The 24581-nt window shown below is 46.8% G+C and overlaps 1 protein-coding gene across 1 annotated transcript in view; it reads right to left on the bottom strand.

Moving 5' to 3' along the window:
* The window catches only part of ABCA13 (ATP binding cassette subfamily A member 13), a 319855-nt gene that overhangs the window by 124623 nt on the left and 170651 nt on the right, over positions 1 to 24581 (bottom strand). Inside the window, exon 43 of the mRNA XM_059397601.1 lies at positions 15998 to 16091. Within this exon, the coding sequence (XP_059253584.1) occupies positions 15998 to 16091 (94 nt within the window). The remainder of the gene's footprint in view (positions 1 to 15997; positions 16092 to 24581) is intronic.

Here is a 24581-nt window from a genome sequence, read left to right as displayed (position 1 = left end):
TGGGCAAATAGCATGCATGAATATGTAATTCATTAAAAAATATACGGGAAACATATGGGATCAGGAGGGAGACCAACCATAAGAGACTCTTAATCTCACAAAATGAACTGAGGGTTGTGGGGGAAGGGGGGGAGGGAGAGGGGCTGGTGTTATGGACCCTAGGGAGGGTATTGCTATGGTGAGTGCTGTGAAGTGTGTAAGCCTGACGATTCCAAGACCTGTAGCCCTAGAGCAAATAATACATTATATGTTAATTTAAAAAAATTTTTTTAAAAATCTACAGGAGAGCCAGTTTATATTAGAAAATAGGGCAACAATGAAGTTTTCAGATCTGTAATACAGTAAAGATCAAAAATAACATGAATGCCTAAAATTATTGCCTTTTTAAAGAAATGGGCTTTTTTATTCCATGCTAACAAAACAGATGAGTATGGACTTTCTGTGGGAAACAAATATGAACCATCTTTGATCAATGACTCCCAATCCAACAGTGGTATTATTAAAAAAAAGAATGGGGTGCCTCAATGGTTCAGTTGGTCAAGCATCTTAGTCTTGGTTTCAGCTCGGGTTGTGATCTCAGGGTCCTAGGATCAGGACCTGTCAGATTCCACACTAAGTATGGAGTGCACTTGAGATTCTCTCTCCCCCTCTCTCTCTGCCCCTACACGCACCCCACTCCCCTGCACACACGCATGCTTTCTCTCTCTAAAATAATAAACACATCTTTAAAAAAATAAAAAAATATAAAAAATGGAAATTCATCAAATGTATCAAATAAGGTGGTTGTTACATCTTACAGAATATAGTAGCAAGATGTTACAACACAGCTCTACTACTATATTAATCTACTATAATACAGATGACATCTCACTGATGGGAAGAATGTTTATTACACAGAGTCAGTGAGTAAAGCAATTAAGATAGGCTTATATCATCTTTTGAAAAAAAAATGTCTATACACAAATATGGCTCAATAAAATGGGGCGGGGGTGCTGGTGGATGGAGAAGTATGACCCAAAATATTAACAGCACGTATTAGCCAAAAAGAGATAGGGTTAAAGCATTAAATATATACTTGTAGGAAAATATTCATAATATGCCAAATAAAAAACTGTTACAAGATAATGCATAGAATTAATAGAACTTACTAAATATACTAATATTAAGCTGTAAAAGTTAGTATTTTGGTAAATGTGCTTAGAGTGGAAAGTTCTTTTTGAAAAAAAAAAAAAAAAGATTTCTTTATTTGAGAGAGAGAGCACATGCATCCATGCAAGTGGGGAGAGGTGCAGAGGGAGAGGGAGAGAATCTCAAGTAGGTTTCACACGCAGCATAGAACCTCGTGAGGGACTCAATCCCACAACCCTGAGATCATGACCTGAGCAGAAACCAAGAGTTGAATACAATAGACTGAGCCACCCAGGTGCCCCATAGTGGGAAGTTCTTTTATGGAAAGCTTTCTGTACTCTATATACTATTTGATAAAGTGTGTGTGGGGGGATGTGTTTTAATTCAGAAAGTTAAAGTAGTACAGGCATCTCAACCTTCTTAAAAGTTTATAATTTGTATTTCTTTGTGTGCTAAGAACATGGCTACTTTAATTTTCTTCACTGTTTTTTTCAACAATAAATATTTATACATTTTGTAGTCAATAATTGTTTTTGCCAAGACTGTATACATATTCAGGAAATGAAGCACAGCTTTATGAAATAGAAACTCTCATTTTCTGGGGCTCCTGGGTGGCTCAGTCCATTAAGCATTGGCCTTTAGCTCAAGTCATGATCTCAGGGTCCTGGGATCGAGCCCCACATCAGGCTCCCTACTCAGTGGGGGGGAGTCTGCTTCTTCTTCTCCCTCTGCCCTCCCCCTGTCGTGTTTTCTCCCTGTCTCAAATAAATAAATAAAATCTTTTTTTTTTTAAGGTATCATTTTCTGTTTACTGAGTTACAGAATTTTAGAGATAAAACAACTCTTAAGAATCATGTAATTGAAAAAATAGTAACAATATAATTGAAACATTTCACTTATTTATAAATACACCCAGTTCAGGAGAGCTTCTGAACTAAGTTAAATTTGGAGACTAATACACAATGAGTGTTTACTATGTATAAACTCTATCCTGGGTCCTTAAGTTATCTCTTCGAATACCGTTCTCAAAGGAGGCTCTTAAACTCGTAAAAGAGTCAAACATGTCACAAAACATGTCCATTCAACCTGAACAACACAGGGTAACATATATAATGGTGGGAGGGAGGTTTCTTCAAGGAGTCAGCCGTGCCAGGAGTTCCCAAAGTAGAAAAAATATTGGCTGCCAGGAAGGGAGGGTAGCCAGTATGTGGGTGGGTGGGGGGTGGGGGGTAGAGGGTGTTCCAAGAACAAAAGAAATCTTAATGCACGGAGATTCTAAGACAGAAATATGGTAAGCTGGTTGAGGACAGGGCATTACAGATATTTTTCCACAGCACCCCAGTCATGATCTGGGATTTCTAAATCATTAGCACACAGAAAAAGGCTGAAATCATTTCATCTCTTCTCACCAACCCAGCGAGATAGAATCAGGTGAGCTGTCCAGAAAGCATAATGATACGGTTCTTTGGGAATGGGTTTTAATTATAGGCACGAGACACATTGTGGGTTCAGTTCCAGACCCCCACGATACAGTGAATATTGAAATAAAGTGAGTCAAATAGCTTTTTTGTTGTTGTTTTCCAGTGCATATAAAGATATATTTACACTATGAAATATGCAGTAGTATCAGGTCTAAAAAAATACACTTCCCTTAATTTAGAAGTACTTTATTGCTGAAAAAATGCTAACCAGCCTCTGAGCTTTCAGGCCATCACGGTATTTTTGTTCGTGGAGGGTCATGCCTCGATGTTGGTGGGTGCTGGCTGATCGCGGTGGTGGTGGCTGAAGGGGAGGGCGGCCACGACATTTCTTAAAATAAGACAACGGGGAACGTTGCTCCACTGATGGACTCTTCATCTCTCGAATGCCTTCTTGATAGCTCACACGATGCGGATGGATGACACTTTACCTACAGAACTTCTTTCCAAACTGAAGTCTGTTATCTCAGACTGCCACTGTTTTATCAACTAGGTACATGGAAGATCCTAAATCCTTTGCTGTCATTTCAACAGTCTTCACAGCATCTTCACCAGGAGTGATTCCATCTCAAGAGACACTTTATTTGCTCACCCCTAAGAAGGAAGTCCTCATCCATTCAAGTTGGAGTGTGAGAGGCAGCCAAACAATCCCACCTTCCAGATCCACTCCTGATTCTTGGTCTCTTGCTGTTTCCACCACACCTGCTGTGGCCTTCCTCACTGACGTCCTGAGCCCCTCAAAGTCACCCGTGTGGGCTGGAGTGAACCTTTTGCTAAACTCCTGCTTGTGTGGATATTCTGATGTCTTCCTATGAGCCCCAAGTGTTCCTCGTGCAATGGTTCCTCTAGAATGGTGAAGGCTCTCCAGAAGGCTTTCCAATGTTTTGCACGGATCTGCCAGAGGAGTCATCCTCTGTGACAACGACAGCTTTGTGAAATGTATTCCTTGAACAATACAACATGAACGTCAAAATTACTCCCTATCTCATGGGCTGCAGAACGGATGCAGCATCATCAGGCATGAATATGGCATTCATCTTGCTGCATGTCTCCATCAGAGCCCTCAGGCAACCAGGAGCATCGTCTGTGATCAGTCAGTCATGTTTGGAAAGGAGTATTTTCTTTCCGAGCATCAGGTCTCAACAGTGGGCTTAAAGGAGCCAGTGAACCATGGGATAAACAGATGTGCCACCATCCAGGCTCTGCGATTTTATTTCTAGAGTACAGGGAGAGTCGACTCAGCATAATTCTTAATGACTCAAGGATTTTTGGAATGGTCAATGAGCATCAGCTTCAACTACAAGTCACCAGCTGTATGAGCCCCTCCCCCAAGTCAGCCAGACACGGACTTCTCCTCTCCGGCTATGAAAATCCTAGTCAGCATCTGCTCCTGGAAGAAGGCTGTTCCATCTACACTGAGCGTCTGTTGCTGAACATAGCCACCTTCCTGAATTCCCTCAGCCAGATCTGCTGCTGACTTGCTGCTGCTTCTCCATAAGCCCCCGCTGCTCCCCCGTGAGAGGTTTCTTTCCTTAAACCGCATGAACCTGCCTCTGCTAAACTCAGACTTTTCGTTGGCAGCTTCCCCGTCTCTCAGCCTTCACAGAACTGGAGAGTCAGGGCCTTGCTCTGCGTGGGGCTTTGGCAGAAGGGAATGCTATGGCTGCTTCCATCTTCTGCCTAGACCGTCAAAACTTCCTCCTCGTCAGCAACAAGGCTGCTGTGCTTTCTGACCATTCATGAGTTTGCTGGAGTAGCCCTTGAATTTCCTTCAAGAACTTATTTGTGTTCACCATGTGGTTCATTGGTGCCTTTGAACAATGCTGGCTTTCAACATGCCCTCCTTGCTAAGCTTAATCATTCCTCGCTTCTGACTTAAAGTGAGAGATGTGTGACTCCTTCTGTCCCTTAAACACTCGCAGGCCCTTGCAGGGATTTTAACAGACCTGATTTCAATCTTGTTGTGTGTTAGGGAATTGGGAGGCCCGAGGAGTGGAAGAGGGATGGGATGGGAGCATAATGTAATGTAATGTAAGGGAGCATTTGCCAGTTAAGTTCATTGTGGTACTATGAGGGCACGGGTTGTGGTGCCCCAAGACAATCATAAGAGTCACATCCAAGATCACTGATCACAGATCACCCTAAAAAATTCCATAATAATGAAAATTTTCACATATTGAAATGCTCCGAGAATTACCAAAGTGTGACACAGAGAGACCCAAAATGAGCCAATGTTCTTGGAAAAACAGTGCCCACAGATGTGCTTGACCAAACCTTCCATTTGTTTAAAAAATAAAAAGGCAGAGTTTGCAGACCCTGATAATGTGAAGTGTGCCTGTGAATGAGTAGAGGCCTTGGGTGGACATTCTCTGGGGGAGACCACCACCAAACACCAGCACCCAGGAGTCCCAGCCCTGCCTCCCAGGACGACCTCTCACCCTGCAGACAGGCCGAGGTCTCTGAGATTCTCATCTATAAAACAAAGGTTTTGCCCAGGTCATCCTCAGTCCTCATTCCGGTGAAAACACATATTATATGACATTTATAGGCATCATGACAGATTTGGGATTTTTTTCTTTTCAAGGCACCAAAAGCAGGTCCTTCCAAAGCCCCTCTATGGTCCCACCAATGGGTTTTCAAACCTGAAAAAAGAAAGTCCCTCCGAAGTTCCACTGGATGGCAGGTAATAAAAGCAGGGCTACTTTCTCCTGCACTCGGTGGGCATTCCGCCCCCAGCCCTGTTCTCCAGCTCTGATCCCAGCAAGGGAGTTTTATGATGTGCACTCAATAATAAAACTGCAACCTGAAGACAGGACCAAGGCCGGCAGTTTTGATCTATTTTAGACAAGGAGACAACATATTTGTGAGGACTCGGCAGAGCCAAGCAAACAAGCATTTGGGGGCTTTAAGGAGTTCTGGGCAGAATCAAAGCTAAGGTGTTAGATTAGGAAGAAATAGCAAGGTTTGTTTCTACGGCTTCCTTAGCTCTCAAGTCCCGGTGCCCGGTGATGAGGACATCCCCCCGCCTCCCCTTTCACAGGGGACATTCATTTCCTGCTTTCCAAGGCGGGCGGACAAGAGGATCTGAGTGTCCCTGTGGCACAGGCTTTCCCCTAAGTAACACTTATTTAAAACATTCAATATGGTGGGGCACCTGGGTGGCTCAGTCGGTGAAGCATCTACCTTCGGCTCAGGTCATGATCCCGGGGTCCTCGGTTCAAACCCCGCATCGGTCTCCCCGCTCAGCAGGAAGCCTGCTTCTCCCTCTCCCTCTGTTCCTCCCCCCACCCCCGCCCACCCAGTCATGCTCTCTCTCTCTCTCAAATACATAAAATAAAATAAAAAAATTCAATACACCGAAATGGCCCAATTCAGGAGGCCCATCCTTGACCCCTACAACAGAGGTGCCAATAAAGGTTCCCCAGAGCTACTCCTGCCTCGACTGGCCCAGTGTCTCCACCAGAACATTGAAGGTGAGGACCACACGGGAAGAGGAAAGTTCTTTGTCGAATATTCCACAGGAAGGTGAGATTTCAATTCTGGGGGTGAGGCTGGGCAGCCTCCCCCACCAGCCTCCGGGGCTTTCTCGGGCAGCTCTGAGAGGCAAGCCTCACTGCCTCTCCCTGGAGTCCCGGACTCCAACTCCTCACAGCCCCGGACGGAAGCCAAGCCGCTGATTCCTGGCACCTGCTACCGGCCGTCATGCTGCCGGGTGTGTTTCGATCTCGGCTTTATTCCGGCAGACCGTTCATTGCGAAGCACCCTGCCGTGAACTCTCTGCTGATTTCAGTGAACCTGGAACACCAGCCTTCCTCGGCAGGTGTAATTGGCAGCAGGCACGTTTCCTCCCCACCTTGCTTGTGGGGAGGGCATTTTTTGAAGTTTGAGGAAAGGTGGACAAAGCAGAAAAGACAGCGCTCGGGGTTGAACCCCGCAGCTCAGCCCACAAGACCCAGGCAGAATCTGGAACAGCACTTTGGACAGGCCCAGAATTACCGGCTCCCGCATGGGAGAGGCTGTTCAAACAGGATGGTCTGGAGAAGCAAACGAGAGGTTGCGGACCCGTCAGATAAATCACTGCTAAATTGCTTTCCATCACCACAAGAAGCAGCAATTAGGAATGAAACACGCAGGATTACATTGTGGGAGGAAAGGAGAAACTTTTAAGTCAAGCGGTACTGAAGAAGCAAGGCTGAGAAATTCACCGCAACCTCGGACTTCACCTAGGGAGTCAGGCTTCAGGACTGAGGGGAGAGGGAGGGAGAGAGGGGGATTGGGAGGGAGGAAAGGAACAGGGAGGGAAGAGGGAAGGGAGAAAGGAGAAGAGAAAGCCATGGCAAAGCCTTGCGAAGAGAAAACCACCTTTCCCAGATTCACTCTGTATCAGAAGGGTATGCGACTGTTCACCTGAACTTGGCGCTTGACAAGACTCTAACCAGGTGTTTCTCACGGTGGTGGCCACAGCCCACCTGAATCAAAGGACGCCGGCCTGCTTGTTAAAACCTGTAAATGTCTAGGTCTCAGAACTAAAATTTATGGAAGTTGGGCCTAAGGCATTTCAATAAGCATCCATGTTTTCTTTTCTTTTTTTCTTTTCTTTTTTTTTTTGGATGACTGCCATCCTACCAGGCACAAGGTTTGGACCGGTTCCCTGATGATGACTGATGCGGAGCACCTTCCATGCACCTGTTGTCGGCTTTTATGTTCTCTTTGGGGAAATGTCTGTTCAAGCACTTCACCCATTTTTTAACTGGGCTACTTGCCTTTTTGCCATTAAGTTATAGGAGTTCCCGATACACTTCTCACATTAACCCCATATTGGGTATGTGGTTTGCAAATACTTTTTCCCAGTCAGTGGATTTCGTTTTCATTCTACCAAATCCTTTGCTCTGCAGAAGATTTTGTCGGGAATGAGGAGAAACTGGAACCCTGTGTACTGTGGGTGGGAATGCAAACTCGTGCAGTTACTGCGGACAGTAGCATGGAGGGTCCTCAACAAGTCAAAAACAGAACTACTGGAGGGCACCTGGGTGGCTCCGTCGGTTGAGCGTCCAGCTCTTTACTTCTGCCCAGGTCATGATCTCTGGGTCCTGGGATCAAGCTCTGTGTCAGGCTCTGTGCCTGTCTCTCCCTCTTTTTCTCTGCTCCTTCCTCCGTTCTCCCCCGCCAACACTGATGCATGTGTGCTCTCTCTCTGTCTCTCTCTCTCCAAAATAAATAAATGTTAAAAACAAACAAACAAACAAACAAAAACTACCATATGATCCAGAAGTCTCACTTCACGGATACCCATAAAAACAGGATCTCAAAGAAACCATTCAATGCTGTCATTCTAAATGTGCTATACATTATACACAACAGCAAAGTCCATCAGCAGATGAACAGATGAAGACAATGTGGCGTGTGAGTGTGTGCACACTCACACGTGCAAATATAGTGAAGCCTTAAATAGGACGGAAGCTGACACCTGCTGCCGCCTCGATGAGCCAGGAGGACATTATTCCAAGTGATATAAGCCACTCACAGCAGCACAAATACTGCTTGATGCCACTTATCGGAAGAATCTGAAATAGTCAAAGTCTTACACACAGAGCAGAGCAGTCACCAGGGGCTGGGGCGGGGGACACAGGAGTCGTTGCTCCCTGATGAATCAGCTCCAGAGCCCTGCTATACTGCACACCGGGGTTCTCTTCTGTTGCTTTTTCCAAAGGAAGAGCTGCAGACATTTACATCTCAGTCGGGAGGTTAGACGTCCAAGTTCAAGGTGCCTGCCTGGTTGGCTTCCTGGGAGGCCTCCCCCTTGGCTGGCAGATGGTCCCCACAGGGCCTTCCCGCTGTGGACACCCAGCCCTGCTATCTCTGTGGCCAAATCTCCCCTTCTTATAAGGACACCAGTCAGACTGGGTTAGGACCTACTCATATTTCCTCATTTTAACTCGATTACCCTTCCAAGATCCTGTATCTCCAAATACAGTCACATGCTGAGGTACTAGGGGCTCCATGTACAAATCTGGGGGGCACAGTTCAGTCCACAACACCAGCACATCGCTGGGAATCAGGAGAAAGGAACAGACCCAGAATTTGTGATTCTAAGAATTTTCCTTTAGCTAACACACCGAAGCAGCGGGTGTCAAGGGGTAGTGCCTAGACCCACAGTATCGCCTGGGAGCCCACGAGAAATGCAAGTTCTCAGGTCCCACCCAAGAGCCACAGAAACAGAAAGTCAGTCTGTGCACAAATAACAAATTCTGTAGGTCAGCATTTTGCTGTGAGATCACTACATCTTTTGGGAAGTCAAGGAGTTAATCTGGTCACCCATGCCTCTTTCAAACACTGTGAGAGATACTAGTTGGGGGGCTTGGAAAAGGCTTTTCAGGAAAAGGGACAGACTCAAAGAGATGCAAGGAGCAGGTTCTCTGGCTGGGTGGGAGTTTTTTTTCGTGTTGGACCTACCAGAGTCTGGGCAAATCAGGCAAGTTCTCTACAGCTTGGTGTCCACACCCAAATAACAGCTGCAGAAAGCCTATTTCCAAGCTGAGAAGGAAGATTGAGTGAGAAAATGCACAGAGAGTGCCGGTCATAGGGTCCAGCGTGCTGCGGGCAGCTAACAGACGGCCCCATGCTCCAAGGAGTGAGTTCCGCAGCCCACGTGGCATGCCCAAGGACAACCATGCCATTCCAGGCATGGGTCTACATAACTCACTTCTATGGCACTATTAGGGCCCCCCCAACGTTTAACAAATATATATTTTCTTTCTTTTTTTTTTTTGGCCTTCATCAATCTCTCAGAGGAGCCAGAAGTGAGTTATCTGAGAGCTAGCCCCAAAGAAGACTGTTTCTGAAGACATATGGCGAGCGTAGAGGACCGCGGTACCCACAGGCAGGGGCAGCCTGGAACAGGAATCATAGCAAAAAAGGAATTTCTGAGGGCACCAACAGGAGGAGAAAGGTTTTGTATGTGATGATTCTAGAAACTTCCTCTCTCTAGTGTGGATCGTGTTGTGTTGCCGTCGCCAAAGATTGACGAAAGTACTGTACCCAGAAGACATTAATGAACACTGTCTCCAAAAACCCTGATCGAGCATTTTGATGAAGTCCTATCTGCAAAATAATGTGAATTTCACTTAAGTAGATATCTCCTGTTGCGTTTCACAGGAAGATTTGCAGAATACAATAAAATTGGCAAATGCAGGCAATGTCATACCAATTTTGTGTTAATGCATTCCGGTCTAGTGTCTTTTTTAGTAATGAAACACTTAAATAGATTTCTTAATGATGTATTTTCCAGTTCCATAATTTGTAATTTGAATGACAAATAAAATCTCATTTTTAGATCATATTTTACAATGGTAATAGAAAACACTATAACATTCCTTCCTCCGGGGTTCTTCTTTACATTTAAAATACCACCCTTTTTCACCTAATGTTAGCTTTTTTGACACATGCTTTATTTCTAACATATTTGCATGGATTTTCATAATGTTCTCCAAATTCAGAACATGAAATTATCATTTTTTTTCGAACCAAGTGCATAAGCATAATGAAGAGAATGTATGCAGCCAATACATTTCCAATGTAAATCACCCTGAGTTCTCAATGATGACAAAATGTTTATGAGAACATAATCATATTTTCCTTAAATTCGTTCTTACATAAGAAAGTCACTAACTAATGTACCTTAAAATAAATGAATGCTCAGAAGTGAAACCCTTTAGATAAAACACTAATAATAAAAAAAGAAAATAACGTGTATGCCCATTTGAAGTAAAATTTGTTAACACAGGGAGAGAGAGAAACAAATTACGATATGTACAGTAGAATGTGACTATGAAGAAATGACACAAGCACGAACATAAATGGATCTGAGAGATAAAATACGAAGAAAAACAGACTCCCACGGATTCACGGTGATGCCATTCACATGATGCCCAATGCAACACATGATTATCAGAAGGTAAGAGCATCATGTTTGGGGGATAGGGTCTGACTAGGAAAGGGCAGAGGGGCCCAGTCAGGTGCTGGGAATGCTCTACCTTGACCTGGTGGTGATGACACAGGTGTGTACCGTGGAAAAATTCATCAAATTGTGCTATCAAGAAATACACCATTTGTGATAAGATGTAAGCATTAGAAGCTAGCAAACCAAATTTAAGACACTGTTCTTCAAAAAATATAAAATTTATGAGCAAAAGTAAGCAGCAATTGTGTCATAAAATGAGAAATTTCAATGGCTAATAAGCATGTAGGGGAATTCAGTGTAGCATATTGTAATAATGGTTTTAGTAGGGAAAAGCCTATGATTGGTCCCCCAATCATACCTACCTCATAGAAGGTTCCAATCCCCTCCCTTTGAGTGTGGATAAGACCTTGAATGTGTGGCTCTTACTCCTATGATTACAGTGTACAGAAGAAGATGAAAAGTTTTGGCAAATCTATTCACTCTCTAATCTGTTGACTTTAGGTTAATCAAAACAGAGATTCCCCCTCTGACCTTAAAGAGGCATGTTCTGTTCTGAGGGACCATGTGGCTATGATTCCAGGATGACTTTTAGGAAATTGAGAGCAAATCCAACAGCCAGCCAAAGAACACATGCAGACCTCAGTCCTAAAACCACCAGGAACTAAATTCTGCCAAAGAGATGAATGAGCCCGGAGAGAGCCCTGATAAGGGTTGGTGGTATTGTGATACTGTGATTTATAATATGAAGTGTGTATTTGGTCTTTGTCCATCTTGTTTCTTGCAGAACTCCTAGGACCTTTGGATTTTCCTAAGAGATTAAAGAAACAGGGTGCTGTTGTTATGTCAATGGGCTTAATGAGGTGACTTCTGGAATTCACCAAACTAAGGACCAGGGAACCACAACCTAATTACAGGGTTGGAAATTTCATTCCCTTTCTCTTGACCTCCAGGGACTGGAGAGGGGCTGAATCAATCACCAAAGGCCTGTGATTTCATCAGTCATGCCTGTGTAATGAAGCTTCCATAAACCCCCAAAGGATGGTGTTCAGAGAGCTTCCAGGTTGATGAACACTTGGCAATTTAGGGAGAATGGCTCCCAGAGAGGCTGGAAACTCTGGGACCCTTCCCACGTATGCCATCTTCTCCATCTGATAAATTCAGACATGAGCTATACTGTGGATGAACCTTAAAGCCATTACGTTGGTTGAAATAAGCCAACCACAAGAGAGAAAGTATTGTCCAATTCCTCTAGTATGAGGTATCTAGAGCAGTGGAATTCATACAGACCAGAAGTAGAATTGTGGCGGCCCGCAGTTAGGAGGGGGAGGGGGAGCTAGTCATTACTGTGTACAATTTCAGTTGGAGGAGGGGAAAGAGCTCTGGAGATAGATAGTGGTCATGGGTGCAAAATAGTGTGAACGTACCTGATGCCGCAGAACTGTACACCTGAACATGCTGAAATCCATATCAGGTATATCGTACCCCAGTAAATACAGGAGTAAATAAATAAATAAATAAATATGAACAATTCACTAATTTATTTACCCAACATTTGACATTCTCCTCTGCTAATAAACTCTCTACAAAAGAAATAGAATAAAAACTATGACTGTTTCTCAGAGACCTATTCAACCAAAGCAGAAGGCTTCTAGAAAGTTTCATGGTGTGGTCACCTCTGCCCCCCACCATCTCTGCAGAACCACAAACAGAGAAGAAATGATCTCAAAATGGTCTGGAATTGAGCTAATGGAGGAATACTATCATAATCCAAGGAAGTTCCATGAAGTTCTTGAGAAACTGGTTCATCAGATACAGTGTGAGCATGGACTAAAAGGGTCAAGAAGAATACAACAAGGAAAATGACTACAAAAAAGATGAAAAAGCTTTCCATCAGGAAGAGATTAAAAGTAATATTTGTGCAACTGAGGAACCCAAAAACACATGAGACAAAATCTGACAGAAGTAACGGGCAGAACAGGCAATCCAGCAATGAGTCAGAAACAACATCACGCAGCTTTCATTAATGGATAAGATAAGCAACCAGAATATCAACAAGGACAGAGCTCTTCTGTTTGAATAGCCTTGTAGACAAGGTGGACACAAGGGTCATCAACAGATCACACCATCCTTCACAACAGACACACATTCCTCTCAAGAGTATAAGGAGCTCTCTCTAGATAGACCATTATTCTAGCCCATAACGCAAGCCTTAATAAATTAAAAAAAAAGGTTCAAAATGATATGACATTTTTTCCGCTAGTCCAGTAGAATGCTATTAGACTTTAATGACAAAAAGTAATTTGGGAAACTCATAAATATGTGGAAATTTAAAAACATAATCCCAGGAGTGCTTGACTGGCTCAGTTGGAAGAGCTGGAGACTCTTGATCTCAGGGTCATGAGTTTGAGCCCCACGTTGGGTGTGAACATGACTTAAACAAATAACTATTTTTTTAATGTTAAAAAATAAAAACATAATCTTAAAAAAACCAATGAACCAAAAAAGAAACCAAAGGGAAATTTAGTAAATACTTGTAGATAAATGAAAGTGAAGATATGAGATCCCAAAACTATGGGACCCATGGAAGCGGTGTGCAGAAGGGAACTTATAGATGTAAATACTGGTATAAAAGAAGAAATATCTCTAATCAGGAGAAAAAGAGTAAACCAAATCTAAAGGGAGCCAAAGGAATGAAATAATAAAAATCACAGCTGAAATCAGGGACCTAGAAACTAGAAAACCAATAGAGTCTCACTGAAAATAGAAGCTGATTGCCTGAGAAGATAAACAATACTGACCACAGGTTAGCTATATGAACCAAGAAAAAGAGAGAAGGTGTATATTTTTACACTCAGAAATGAAAGAGGATTGTTCCTACTGACCCCAGCTAAATAAAAGGATCATCAATGGTATCAATAATGCTATTAATAATGATAATATTATATTAATAATATTTATTTTAACACAATATATTATATTATTAATAATTATCAATACTAGCAATAATGTTATAGACAGGTATAGGTCAATAAATCAGGCACCTTACATGACATGGATGCTTTCCTAGAAAGACACAAAACATAGAAACCGATTCAGGAACAAATACATAACCTGAATAGATGTATAATAAGTAAAGAAACTAAAATATTAATTTTTTAAAGATTTATTTATCCATGAGAGAGAAAGAGAAAAAGTTTGGGGGTTGGGGAGGAACAGAGGGAGAAGGGTGGAGAGAATCTCAAGCAGACTCCTCACTGAGCACAGAACCCATCATGGGGCTTGATTTCACAACCCTGAGATCATGACCTGAGCCCAAACCAAGAGCCAGCCACTTAACCAACTCTGCCACCCAGATACCCCAAAATATTAACTTTTAAATAAACTACCCACAAAGAGAATTCAGGCCCAGATGTCTTCACTGGTGAATTCTACCAAACATTTAAAGAATGAATTCTTCACAAACACTTGCAAAAAATATAAGAGAAGGAAAGACTTCTCAGTTCATTTTGGGGGTGAGTTATACCATAATAGCAATGCTAGGCAAAGACATCAACAGAAAAACAAAACCAACAAAATTATACACCAATACTTCTTACAAATACAGACTCAAAAACCTCAACAAAGTACTAATGAATCAAATCTATCAGTCTATTAAAAGAATTATGTACTATGAAACCAAGTGGAACTGGTCTGAATTGGTGAATGGAATGCTGCTTTACCATCTAAAACTCAATTCTTCTAATATATCACGTCAATAAAGAAGGCCAAAAAACCCACAATCATCTCAACGGATGCAGAAAAGGCATTTGGCAATTCTCACCACCCTCGCATGATAAAACCTCTCATCAAACCGAAATAAATAGGAACATCCACAACTTCATAAAAGGCGTCTATGAAAAACCCACAGTTCACATCACAGTTATTACAATTTCATCATAAAAGACTCTTGCAACTCCAGAAATCAAATTAGCCCAATCTTAAAAATGGATAAAAGATACAAAGAGACATTTCTCCCAAGAAGATGTGCAAACACCAGCTCACGGAAGGAGAGTCGACATCCTTTGCCATGAGGAGAGTGCAAGTCCAACCACAGCGAGTCAGCACCCCACCCCACAGAGCTGTCTGCGGTCCAGAGCACAGGTGATCACAAGAGCTGGTGTGCAAGGACAGACACAGGAGGCGCGTCCTGCTAGGGGCATGTCAAGCGTGCAGCCCCTGGAGAGAACAGTGCCGCAGCCCCATCCATCACGCGGGTAAACATACGATCCAGCAATAAGGCTCCTTGGCACCTACACCCTAAAAATATATGCCCACAAAAGGCTTGCACACAGAGGTGTCTGAGTGGCTCAGTCGGTTAAGAGGCCATCTCTTGATTTTGGCTCAGCTCATGATCTCAGTCTTGGGATTGAGTTCTGCATCAGGCTTCCTGCTTAGCGGGGAGCCTGCTTCTCCCTCTCCCTCTGCCCCTCTAACCCTCCACCCCCCAGCTTGTGTGCATACGCGTGTGCTCCCTCTCTCTCTCTGTCAAATAAACAGATAAATAACTTTTTAAAAAAATTTAAAAACACAATGAGAAACCTGCAAACCAGTTACAATGCTTAAAATAGCATTGTTTTGGGTTGTTTAGTTTTGTTTTTTGAACCCGGGAATACCAAGCTCTAGGGAACACAGGGCAAACGGACCTGTCCCATGCTGCTGGGAAGTGTGTGACACGACACACCCCAGACACAATGCCCCTAATGTATATAATTTTTGTTGCTTCTCCCTGGCCCTGGGTGGCTGGTGGACTGGAGTCCCCCAAGGAAGACATGTGTCCCGCTGCCTGCCCACCTCCAGAGCCCAGCTCAGCGCTCCGGGGCGCGTTACTGCTCACAAGCAGCCCTGGATTCATTGGAACTGGAGGCACACACCCAGAAACCAAACCCGGAATCAGTCCGGTCTGCAGTGTCCATGAACGCGCTTGCCAGGAGACCTGGTCCTCAGCATCTTGGTCTGCACGGAGCTCCAGCATGGACAGAAGCTCCAGGAAGGCGAGGCTCAAATGGAGTTTTCTCATGGGGGTTTTCTCCATGTAAACCCACTCCTGGCAACGTGCCTGCACATCCTATGCACCCCAAGAATGCAGGCTGGATTGGTTGGATTCGGGGAACAAAGGGAGGAAAGATGCACGCCTTTCGGGACTGATTTTGCATGTTAAGAAATTGCTAATGTAACACATTGGGTTCTGAAGAAGAGAGAAAGCCGCACGGTAAACCCACCATTGTTTTACACAAGGTAAGATGAAACCCTCAGTTTTCTGCCCCTGAACGATACCCTGTCTCTCCAGTCACCCTCTCCAGGCCTTTCTATCAGACCTTCACACGAGGGCTTTCGAGAGAAGGATGCTGACATTCTCCCCGCAGCAGAAATGCAAACAATTCCGCGTACTTACAGTAGCCAGGAGCAGGCTCTGGAGGCTTCTGGTCCTGCAGCTCCAACTCGGCCCCCGGCTGCTTCTTGGAACCTTGCAAAAGCATCAGGAACACCTTTTGGAACATTAAAAAGAGAGCTTCATATTATTCATATTCATTTCCACAACACATTGCTTTTCCTGGCTTCAGTCACCCGACGAGGTCATGATGACAATATACCCCACGCTCTCACACACATCGTTTACTTTTCGTGGTGCTGGCCTGGAGCCAAGGCCACTCAGCTTGTGGCAAACTGTTTGTAAGGCTACTCACAGGGCACAGGGGAGGAAAGCTGACCATGGACCTCAGGGCACTTACGGGCAGAGGCCGGTCCAACCCAAGGGCAGGAGAAGGCAGAGCACAGCAGGTTCCGAGAATGTGTGCCCAGCACAATGTGAATTTGGGGCTGGCTGCACCAGCATCCTAGACACTGGGTGACCCAGCTTATTCAGCATGTGGGATGCCATGCGTGAGAACCCCCACCAGACGTGTCTTTCCCATGGTGTGCCATGTTGCCCAGAGCAGTCTGTTTGGCTTGTAGGTAATGGCTTGAGGCCCCTATTCATCTGGTGCTGGAAACCCAAGCCCAGCTTCAGTGTGTTCAGATCCGAGGACTGGGCCCACATCAGCGAGAGCAGTGAGACGCCCTCTGAGCCAGAACGCCTATCCAAGCCCCAGAGCCACACCTGGAGGTTCGACGGGGTCCTTGGAGGCGCGAGAGGGCGTCCCTAACATGACCTCAACAGGTGCGAGCGAGAGGTGGGCATTTCCTGCATGAAAACCCTGCAGTGACCATCGCCAGGCTCCTTGCGGCAGGTAGGACCAGCTCCGCACCCACAGGCTGGGGACCCAGTGCCTAGAGCGTCACCTGCACAGCCTCCGGAGCAGGGGTGGCGACAACTAGCGGCTGAGGTTCGGCGGATGATGGCCGGCACCCATCCTGCACTGTGGTGTCTGTAAACAGCACCCCTCTGACTACGCCAATGGCTTATTTGAGGAAATAAGTACAAGGCACTGACTGTCCCTGGGTGCCCGGAGGAGCCTCCAGCCTGCAGGGAAGACGGGGAGAGGGCTGTGGAGAGAAGAAGCAAGCGAGTAGGGCTGAAGGGAGAGACGCATACTCCGTTCGGGACAGAATCCTGCTGACAGAGATCCCGAGCCCTGCCCAGGTCAAGGCCCAGCAGGTTTCATGAGATCTGGTGTGCTCACTTGTATTTGTAAGATAACCTAACCTCGTGGATTCCCAGTAAGACCCGAAGGAAAAGAGACAAGCCTCAAGGCCACGACGGGAACCACCACCACCAATAATAATAATACTGATTAATAACTAATCGCAGCACGGTGCCAGGGTGTCCCCTGGGGAAAGCGATTCTGCCTCTCTGACTTAGTTTCCCCTTAGAATAAATGTTAATAATAAGATACGGGACAGAACTGTGGCAAGCAGGGAGTGTGTTTTAGAGCAGAAAGAACATGCTCGCCCAAGGGAAGCTTCCGGACGCCTGGTCTTGGGAAGAGCCAAGTGGGAGGAGGAGGAGGAAGTATGAAGGGGCAAGCCCATGATGTGTTACCCCAATTAATTCGCAGGCCAACCAGTGACACCAGGACTGTTACCCCCACTTGCAAGGAGGGCCCTGAGGCCTCAAGTGAGAAGCGTTCTGCCAGGGCATTTATAAAGATTTTTATTTCGGGGTGATGGCATGGCTCAGTTGTGTGGAGCATCTGATTTGATTTTGGCTCAGGTCACCATGTCAAGGTCATGGGATCAAGCCTTGTGTCAGCCTTCATGCTGAGTATTGAGTCTGCTTGAGTCTCTCCCTCTCTGCCCGTCCCCGTGCTCAACCTTGCTCTCTCTCCCAACAAATAAAAAAATCTTTAAAAAAATGGGCAGCTGACCTAAAAAGACATGCAGACGGCCAACAGACACATGAAAACACTCTCACCATCTCTCAGCATCAGGAAAATGCAAACCAAATCTACCACGGGAAGCCAGCTGACCCGTCAGAATGGCTATCACCCAAATGACAAGAAATGACAGCTGTCCGCAAGGATGTGGGGAAGAGGAAGCCCTACGTGCACTGTGGGTGGGAACGCGGACCAGTGCAGAGTCTCGGGAAAACAGTACAGAGGGACCTCAAACAGTGAAAAACAGAATTACCCTGTGACCCAGCAATTCCATGTCTGGGTGTTTATCCGATGGAAGTGAAAACACCGCATTGAAAAGACAGCCGCTCCCCGTGTTTCAGCAGCCAAGACGCGGAGCGAGCCGGAGGACTGAGGGTCCATCCATGGATGAGCGGATATGGAAGAGGCGGTATATGCCTGTGCACACACACACACGTGCATGTGCACACACGCGTGCACATACATGCACACACACGTGCGTGCAATGGAATATTATGCAACCATAAAAAGGAAGGGACTTTTGTCATTTGCAATAACGTGGATAAACTGTGTGGAGCGTTGTGCTAAGTCAGACAGAGAAAGAAAAATACCCCATGACCTCAGCTATAGGTAGAATATTAAAAAGAAGAAAAGAAACAAAGAAACAGAGAACAGACCCCTTGGTTGCTGGGGGAGCGCAGGGGCCGACGTGGGTCCAGGGGGTCAAAAGATACAAACGCGCGGTTATGAATCAGTCCCAGGGAGTTGATGCATGGTGTGGAGACTCTGGTTGGCAGCACCGGGCTTTGCAGCTGAACGCTGCCGAGAGAGTAGATTACGGAAGCTCTTTCCAGAAGAGAAGAACCAGGCGAGGGGAGGACGTGGGCGGGACCGTTGGGGGTGAGGATGTGGGCGGGACCATGCGAGGGGAGGACGTGGGCGGGGCCGTGGGAGGGGAGGACGTGGGCGGGGCTGCCAACAGCCTTCCGGACAACACAGACACACACTAAATCATTACGTCGCACGCCCTAACTGCACACCACAGTGCGTGTCACTAAAACGGGGGGAAGAAACAAAATCTCAAGGGCCCTGGCCGGTGTGGAAGTGACTTACACTGCAGCAGGAGCATGACCGAAGGGCCCAGCCTGTAGCATTTCTGCTCTTTGTTCTCAAGAAGTGGCACAGGCAAAGTTTCCGGAATCTTCGTCTGGGGGCTGATGCTTTACCAGTTGAGGAGCGCTGTGGGGTGCGAGCCCTGACGGCAGCCCGAGGTCAGCTCCACACGGAGTATGCCGTCAATCCCTCAGGCCGCGGGGTGAGGCCCACCCCCTCGTCACATTGTCTCAGCCCCCGGACTCACTGCATTTAAAGTGTCAGTTTGATGGACTTCGTCCGGGAGATGCGCAGCGCTGGCGGCATCCGTGAGGCTAGCCCACTCTGCGGGACAGGGACGGCATCGTCCCACCGATGAGGGCACGGGAAGAATTCCCAAACTTCAGCCACAGCCTGACCTCATCTGTGTGTTTTATCAGCTCCCCAGAAGAAAGTCTTTTAAGATGGTAAAACCCATGGAGAGAGCTCTGGTGCTAAGGACCATGAGGGTCACTGGCCAGTCCGGGCAGATCTGTCCCCTGATGCAGCTCATGGAGCACACAGAGGGATTTTGTCAATCTGGAGGACCTCGTGTCCGTTCCCGACGGCTGTGGTAACAAATGTCTGCAAACACGGGGTCATCAAGCAGTGCCGATTTATCCTTGGTTAGCTCTGGAAGTCGAAAGTCTACTGTGGACGTCCTGGGCTGGTTCCTTCTGTGCACCCCAAGAGGGAATGCACCTCTTGCCTTTCGCAGGTCCTGGTGGCGCCTACAGGCTCTGGTGCCCGTGTTCTGGCCCCTGCACTCCATGCTCAAAGCTCACCACCCCAATCCTGGCCTCCGCGAAGAGGTCACCTCCCATCCGACACCTTCCTATGTCCTTCCGACAGGCAGGCTTCTGATGACACCGCCCCACCCAGGATGACCTTCGCCTTCCTGGCACGAGATCTGTGCGGCGGATGAGTTCTGGTCTGGGGATTAAGGACACAGACACTCTCGGGGCCATCATCCTTCCCAGCACCAGACCCCATGCCTCCAGGGCAACTCTGAAACAGGGACCCATGGCCCCTGGAGGGGAGGGACCAGGTTCCAAAGGCGGGTCATTGAGCGGTGGTGCTTGAGCAGCAACCATGTGCAGGTGGATGGGAGCAAACAAGGGAAGACCCTGAGAAATGGAAGGTGTGTGTGGCCCAGTCAGAGCGCGAGGGACACATACGAAGAGGGGACGCCGGATGAACCCAGTGTGACTGGCTGGGCCTTGGAGGGACCACGTGGAGGTGAGCTCCCGGTTTTCAATGTGTGGAGACAAAAGAGCCATGCAACAGGGACTTCCCAGGCCACAGCCAGGACGGGAGCAGGGAGCTGTGGCACCCCAGGATCAGGCCTGCACCTGACAGCCAGGCCCCCTTGCAGGTGCAGGAATGCACCTGGTGTGCCCAGAGCACCCCCTTATGTCAGAGAGCAAGAAGACATGCAGATGTCATGGGGACACATTAAAGATGCAAACCCAGGTTGGCTACATGCAGTAGGATTCCAGCATCCAAGTGAACAGGATCGTGGCAGACCGTGGCTCGGTGCATAGGGTAAGAAGCCACAACTCCTTATGGATACAGACAAGTAAATGGGGTGAAGGGAATGTGCTCCGTTTCTGTGCAGTGCCAACCAAGAAATGCAGAAGGAGTCACAGAATGAGAGAACCTACCAGCTGGCAAATGTCAGGGTCCTAATGCACTCAAGCCGGGGACAGGGCAGGGGACTCGAACCAGCACCATGAGGAATGGGAACTGAATGAGTCTCAAGGCGCGTCAAGAAACAATGAGAAATGAAGAGAAAAGGAAAATTCACTGTACAGTGGAAATGCCTAGTAGGTGCCGTGGACCTGGCTGAGCCACGTTCTCGCCGCCCCACGGAGCAGACTGCCTCATGCATCTCAGGCAGTCAGAAGCAAGAAGCCACCATGCCACTCCTGTCACAGGGCAGCCTCCAAAATGCAGAACCTGGTCTGTGAGGAGGACAAACCCACGTGGGAGCTCACGGTGCAGAAGGGCTGTTCTGGAATCTGCAGACACTGAGGTCACCAACCTCCCGGAAGTAGGCGTTCTTGCAGAGTGACAGAGAGTAAGGAGACACCTGATGCGCCTCAGTCGTGACCCCAGATCCGATGCTTCTGCTCCTTGGGACACGAGAGGCACAAAGGAAACCGGAAGGCGAAGACTCTACAGAAATCCTTGGTTCCTAGAAATTGCCGTCCCCTCTGTGGGATCCGGGCATCTGAGCTCATGAACCCGAGGGACTGACATCCAGAACTTTCTTGACGGAGGCACAAAGGGAACCCACTACACAGCACGTACCAGGCTGGATGGGAAGAAACGGCCCGTCTCACACAGGCAGGCTCTGCTTTCTAGATTACCGAACACGTCACAGTTGTTAAAAATGTACTTCAATGTTTATAATTGGGAAGGCTCTGGATAATTGGGGTGGGCAGGAGACACATGGGAAATCTTTGTACCTTCTCCTCCGTATTGCAGTGAACCTAAAACTGCTTTAAAAAGTAGTTGATATGTATATATATATATGTGTGTGTGTAGCAAAGGCGTGGGGTCGTGGCGTGGGGTGTGTATATATACACATACATATATATGTATATACATATATATATGTATATATATATATGTATGTATATATATATATATATACCACTAAAAATCTAAAATTCACTCCATTTGCATGACATCGAAAGATTTTGCCCCAGCTTCAGAGCTGGCTCCGCATGTACTTCTGGTGCACAGCTGGTGGGCGGGGGGGGGTCTCCAGATCTCCCTGGCCCCCTAACCACACCAAGGAAGGTTTGCTCCATGCACTAGGACACACATGGTGATCACAACATCAGGTTTTTACTTCTCAGCCTCCCTGGCTTGGAAGCCCGTCTAGGGGCCCTGAATCACAAGGACATTTACTGGGGTTTAAAAAGAAACCCGAGCTCTAACTACAGAGGCAGGGGTGTCCCCGGCAGGCCCTGTGCACCTGCTGGAGTGTCGTCAGGAAACACACAGGAGGACAAAGTGGGAGCACGGGCCACACGCCCACAGCTATGCTCACTGCGGATCGATCACAGACACAAGACAAGAAAGTCAATCCTGGCCGGTGTAAAAAGACAAAATTGGCTGAGATAGATACTTTATAGACTCCATCAAACAAAAGAACATTTTTAAATGGCTTAATCATGTTTCCAGTTTAAGATACCTTTGTCAGAGAAGTCTGAAGACTCTAATATTATATTTTATTAAGTCTGTATTTAATATCTTTGTTTATGGTTGCCCTTAAGATGGAGAGCGTCTTTATGACTGTCTGCACGTGCACGAGAGAAAAGCAAGCTACGTGAGCGTGGGCCAGCCAGCCCCTGTTCAGTATCTCTCCTGCACAAAGCATGTATGGAATGTAGCAGGCAGGAATGACCGCAAGAAACGGAGAAGCCGAAGCGCATCGGAAATCTCCCAAGGGATTAGCAGGAGGTTCTTTGCTTCTTATTGGGCTTGTTTTGGGGTAATTAGCACCAAGGACAAAAGACGGGGGAATCTGGAGAAAGAAAAGAAAAAGCAGGTTGCCGAGAACCAAGTTGAAGGGAGGGATTATTCCCTGAAGAAGGGGTAAGGACGGAATCTCTCCGTATTTTGTTGGTGTTGATGGTCACATGACACCATGCCTCTGCTAAAATCTACTGAGTGGATTTCATGGTACCACAATTACATCAATAAAGGATTTTTTTTTTCCTTAAAGGGGGCAAAGATGAGGATGATTAAGAAATTGACCAAAGGGGCATCAATGGGTATAAGTAAGAATATTTTGGAGAAGAAAGGCAAATACAAATAAGAAATAGGGATATTTAAGGAATTAGCATCAAAAGAATTTCCAGGGGGCACCTGACCGGTTCAATAGGTAGAGCCTATGACTCCTGATCTCAAGGTTGTGAGTTCAAGCCCCATGCTGGGTGTAGAGATGATTTAAAAATAAAATCTTTTTTAAAAAAGAATTTTCTGGATGCCTCGGTGGCTCAGTCCGTGAAGCGTCTGCCTTCAGCTCACGTCATGATCCCAGGGTCCTGGGATGCAATCCCACACTGGGCTCCCAGCTCAGCAAAGACTCCGCTTTCCCTCTGCCCCTCCCCGCCCCTGTCATGATACCATATGCACGCACTCACTTTCTCTCTCTCTTTCTGGAAAAAATAAGTAAACAAAATCTAAACAACAACAACAAAAGAATTTTCAGAACTTATGCCATGATGACGCATTGCCATAACATTAAAAATCTAGAAGGACTAAAATACAAAAATGCTTAATTTCTGAATATACCAGCGCATGTGTATTCTGAATTAAAAGAGCAGTACTCAGTGATACTGAGAAGTCCTCATGTTTGCATGATTCCTTGCTGTTTGTGATCCGTCTCAGAATTATCGTGTTATCAGATCCCAACACACACAGTGTGGGAAAGTTAGGAGGAATTTCTATGTCCTCGATGAGAAAGAGTGGCGCTGTAGCCCAAGGGACCGTCCGGCTTCACCCTGACTGTAGATCTCAGCCCACCCACATCTGGGCCACTCCCCCAGCCCCGGCGGCCCCCACTGCACTCAGCCCCTGCAGGAGAACCTCGATGCTGGAAACCGGTCACAGCGGAAGGCAGGTGGCCGCTGGAGGAGTGGTTATGGGAAAAACCGACACGGCTTAAGATCAATATCTTAATCCGGCAGCTCCTATTAAACAATGGCAAATGCAGAGACGTTTCCAATCAGACTGAAGATCATGACCCTGGTCGCCCAGCACATCACTGCAAAAGGATCCTCTCTCCAGGGAGGAGGGGCCCCACACACAAAGCCAGCTCCCAGACCCAGAGCTGCCCACAGCACGGAGGACCCAAGGGAGCCCCCGCCTGGAAGGGACGCAGGGGCAGCACCCAGCCCAGGGCCCTTCCGGGGCAGCTCCTGGACATTTCGTGGCATCATTTCAGGCTGCACCAGAAGCCCACCCCATCAGCCTCACCTGTGGCTCCTGGTAGCTCCCAGGGACACACTCGGCCAATGGTCTGGAGTTAGGATTCCAACCCAGGGGCTCTGCACCTGGGCACCGGGACCCCTGTTCAGCCAGAACCCCTGAAGCCTTCCCCGCGGGGTAGTCCTCACCACCCTGGGAACAGCAACCACAAAGCCCTCGTTTCTGCTTCCACTAAACCCTATCAGAAACTAAAAATTCCTGATGTTGAAGGTGTGGGTGACCTGCGGTGTCCTGCATTGGCCAGGCTGGCCACGGTCGCCCCTGACAGAGGTCACCTCGCTGGCCCTCAGGCTCAGCAACAGCAGCTTGCGGTGGCCCCTGTGAGTCAATGTCCCATTGCTTTGTCTGGCTTTTACTAAAATAACACCTGTAAAGGAGACGAGTGGCTTAAAAAAGATTCTGACCGATAAAAAAGCATACAAAAATGAGTAGAAGGCAATGCTGACACCTTTCCTGGCCCAGAAGTTTCTTTGATTTAATCCAAGGCTGTGGCTGGAAATCCAACCAGACCTGATCCAGCCTGTGGCTGGGAATCCAACCAGACCT

This window comes from Mustela nigripes, chromosome 4 (genome assembly GCF_022355385.1).
Source record: "Mustela nigripes isolate SB6536 chromosome 4, MUSNIG.SB6536, whole genome shotgun sequence".
Taxonomy (NCBI): Eukaryota; Metazoa; Chordata; class Mammalia; order Carnivora; family Mustelidae; genus Mustela; species Mustela nigripes.
This window is presented reverse-complemented; position numbering and strand designations above follow the sequence as displayed.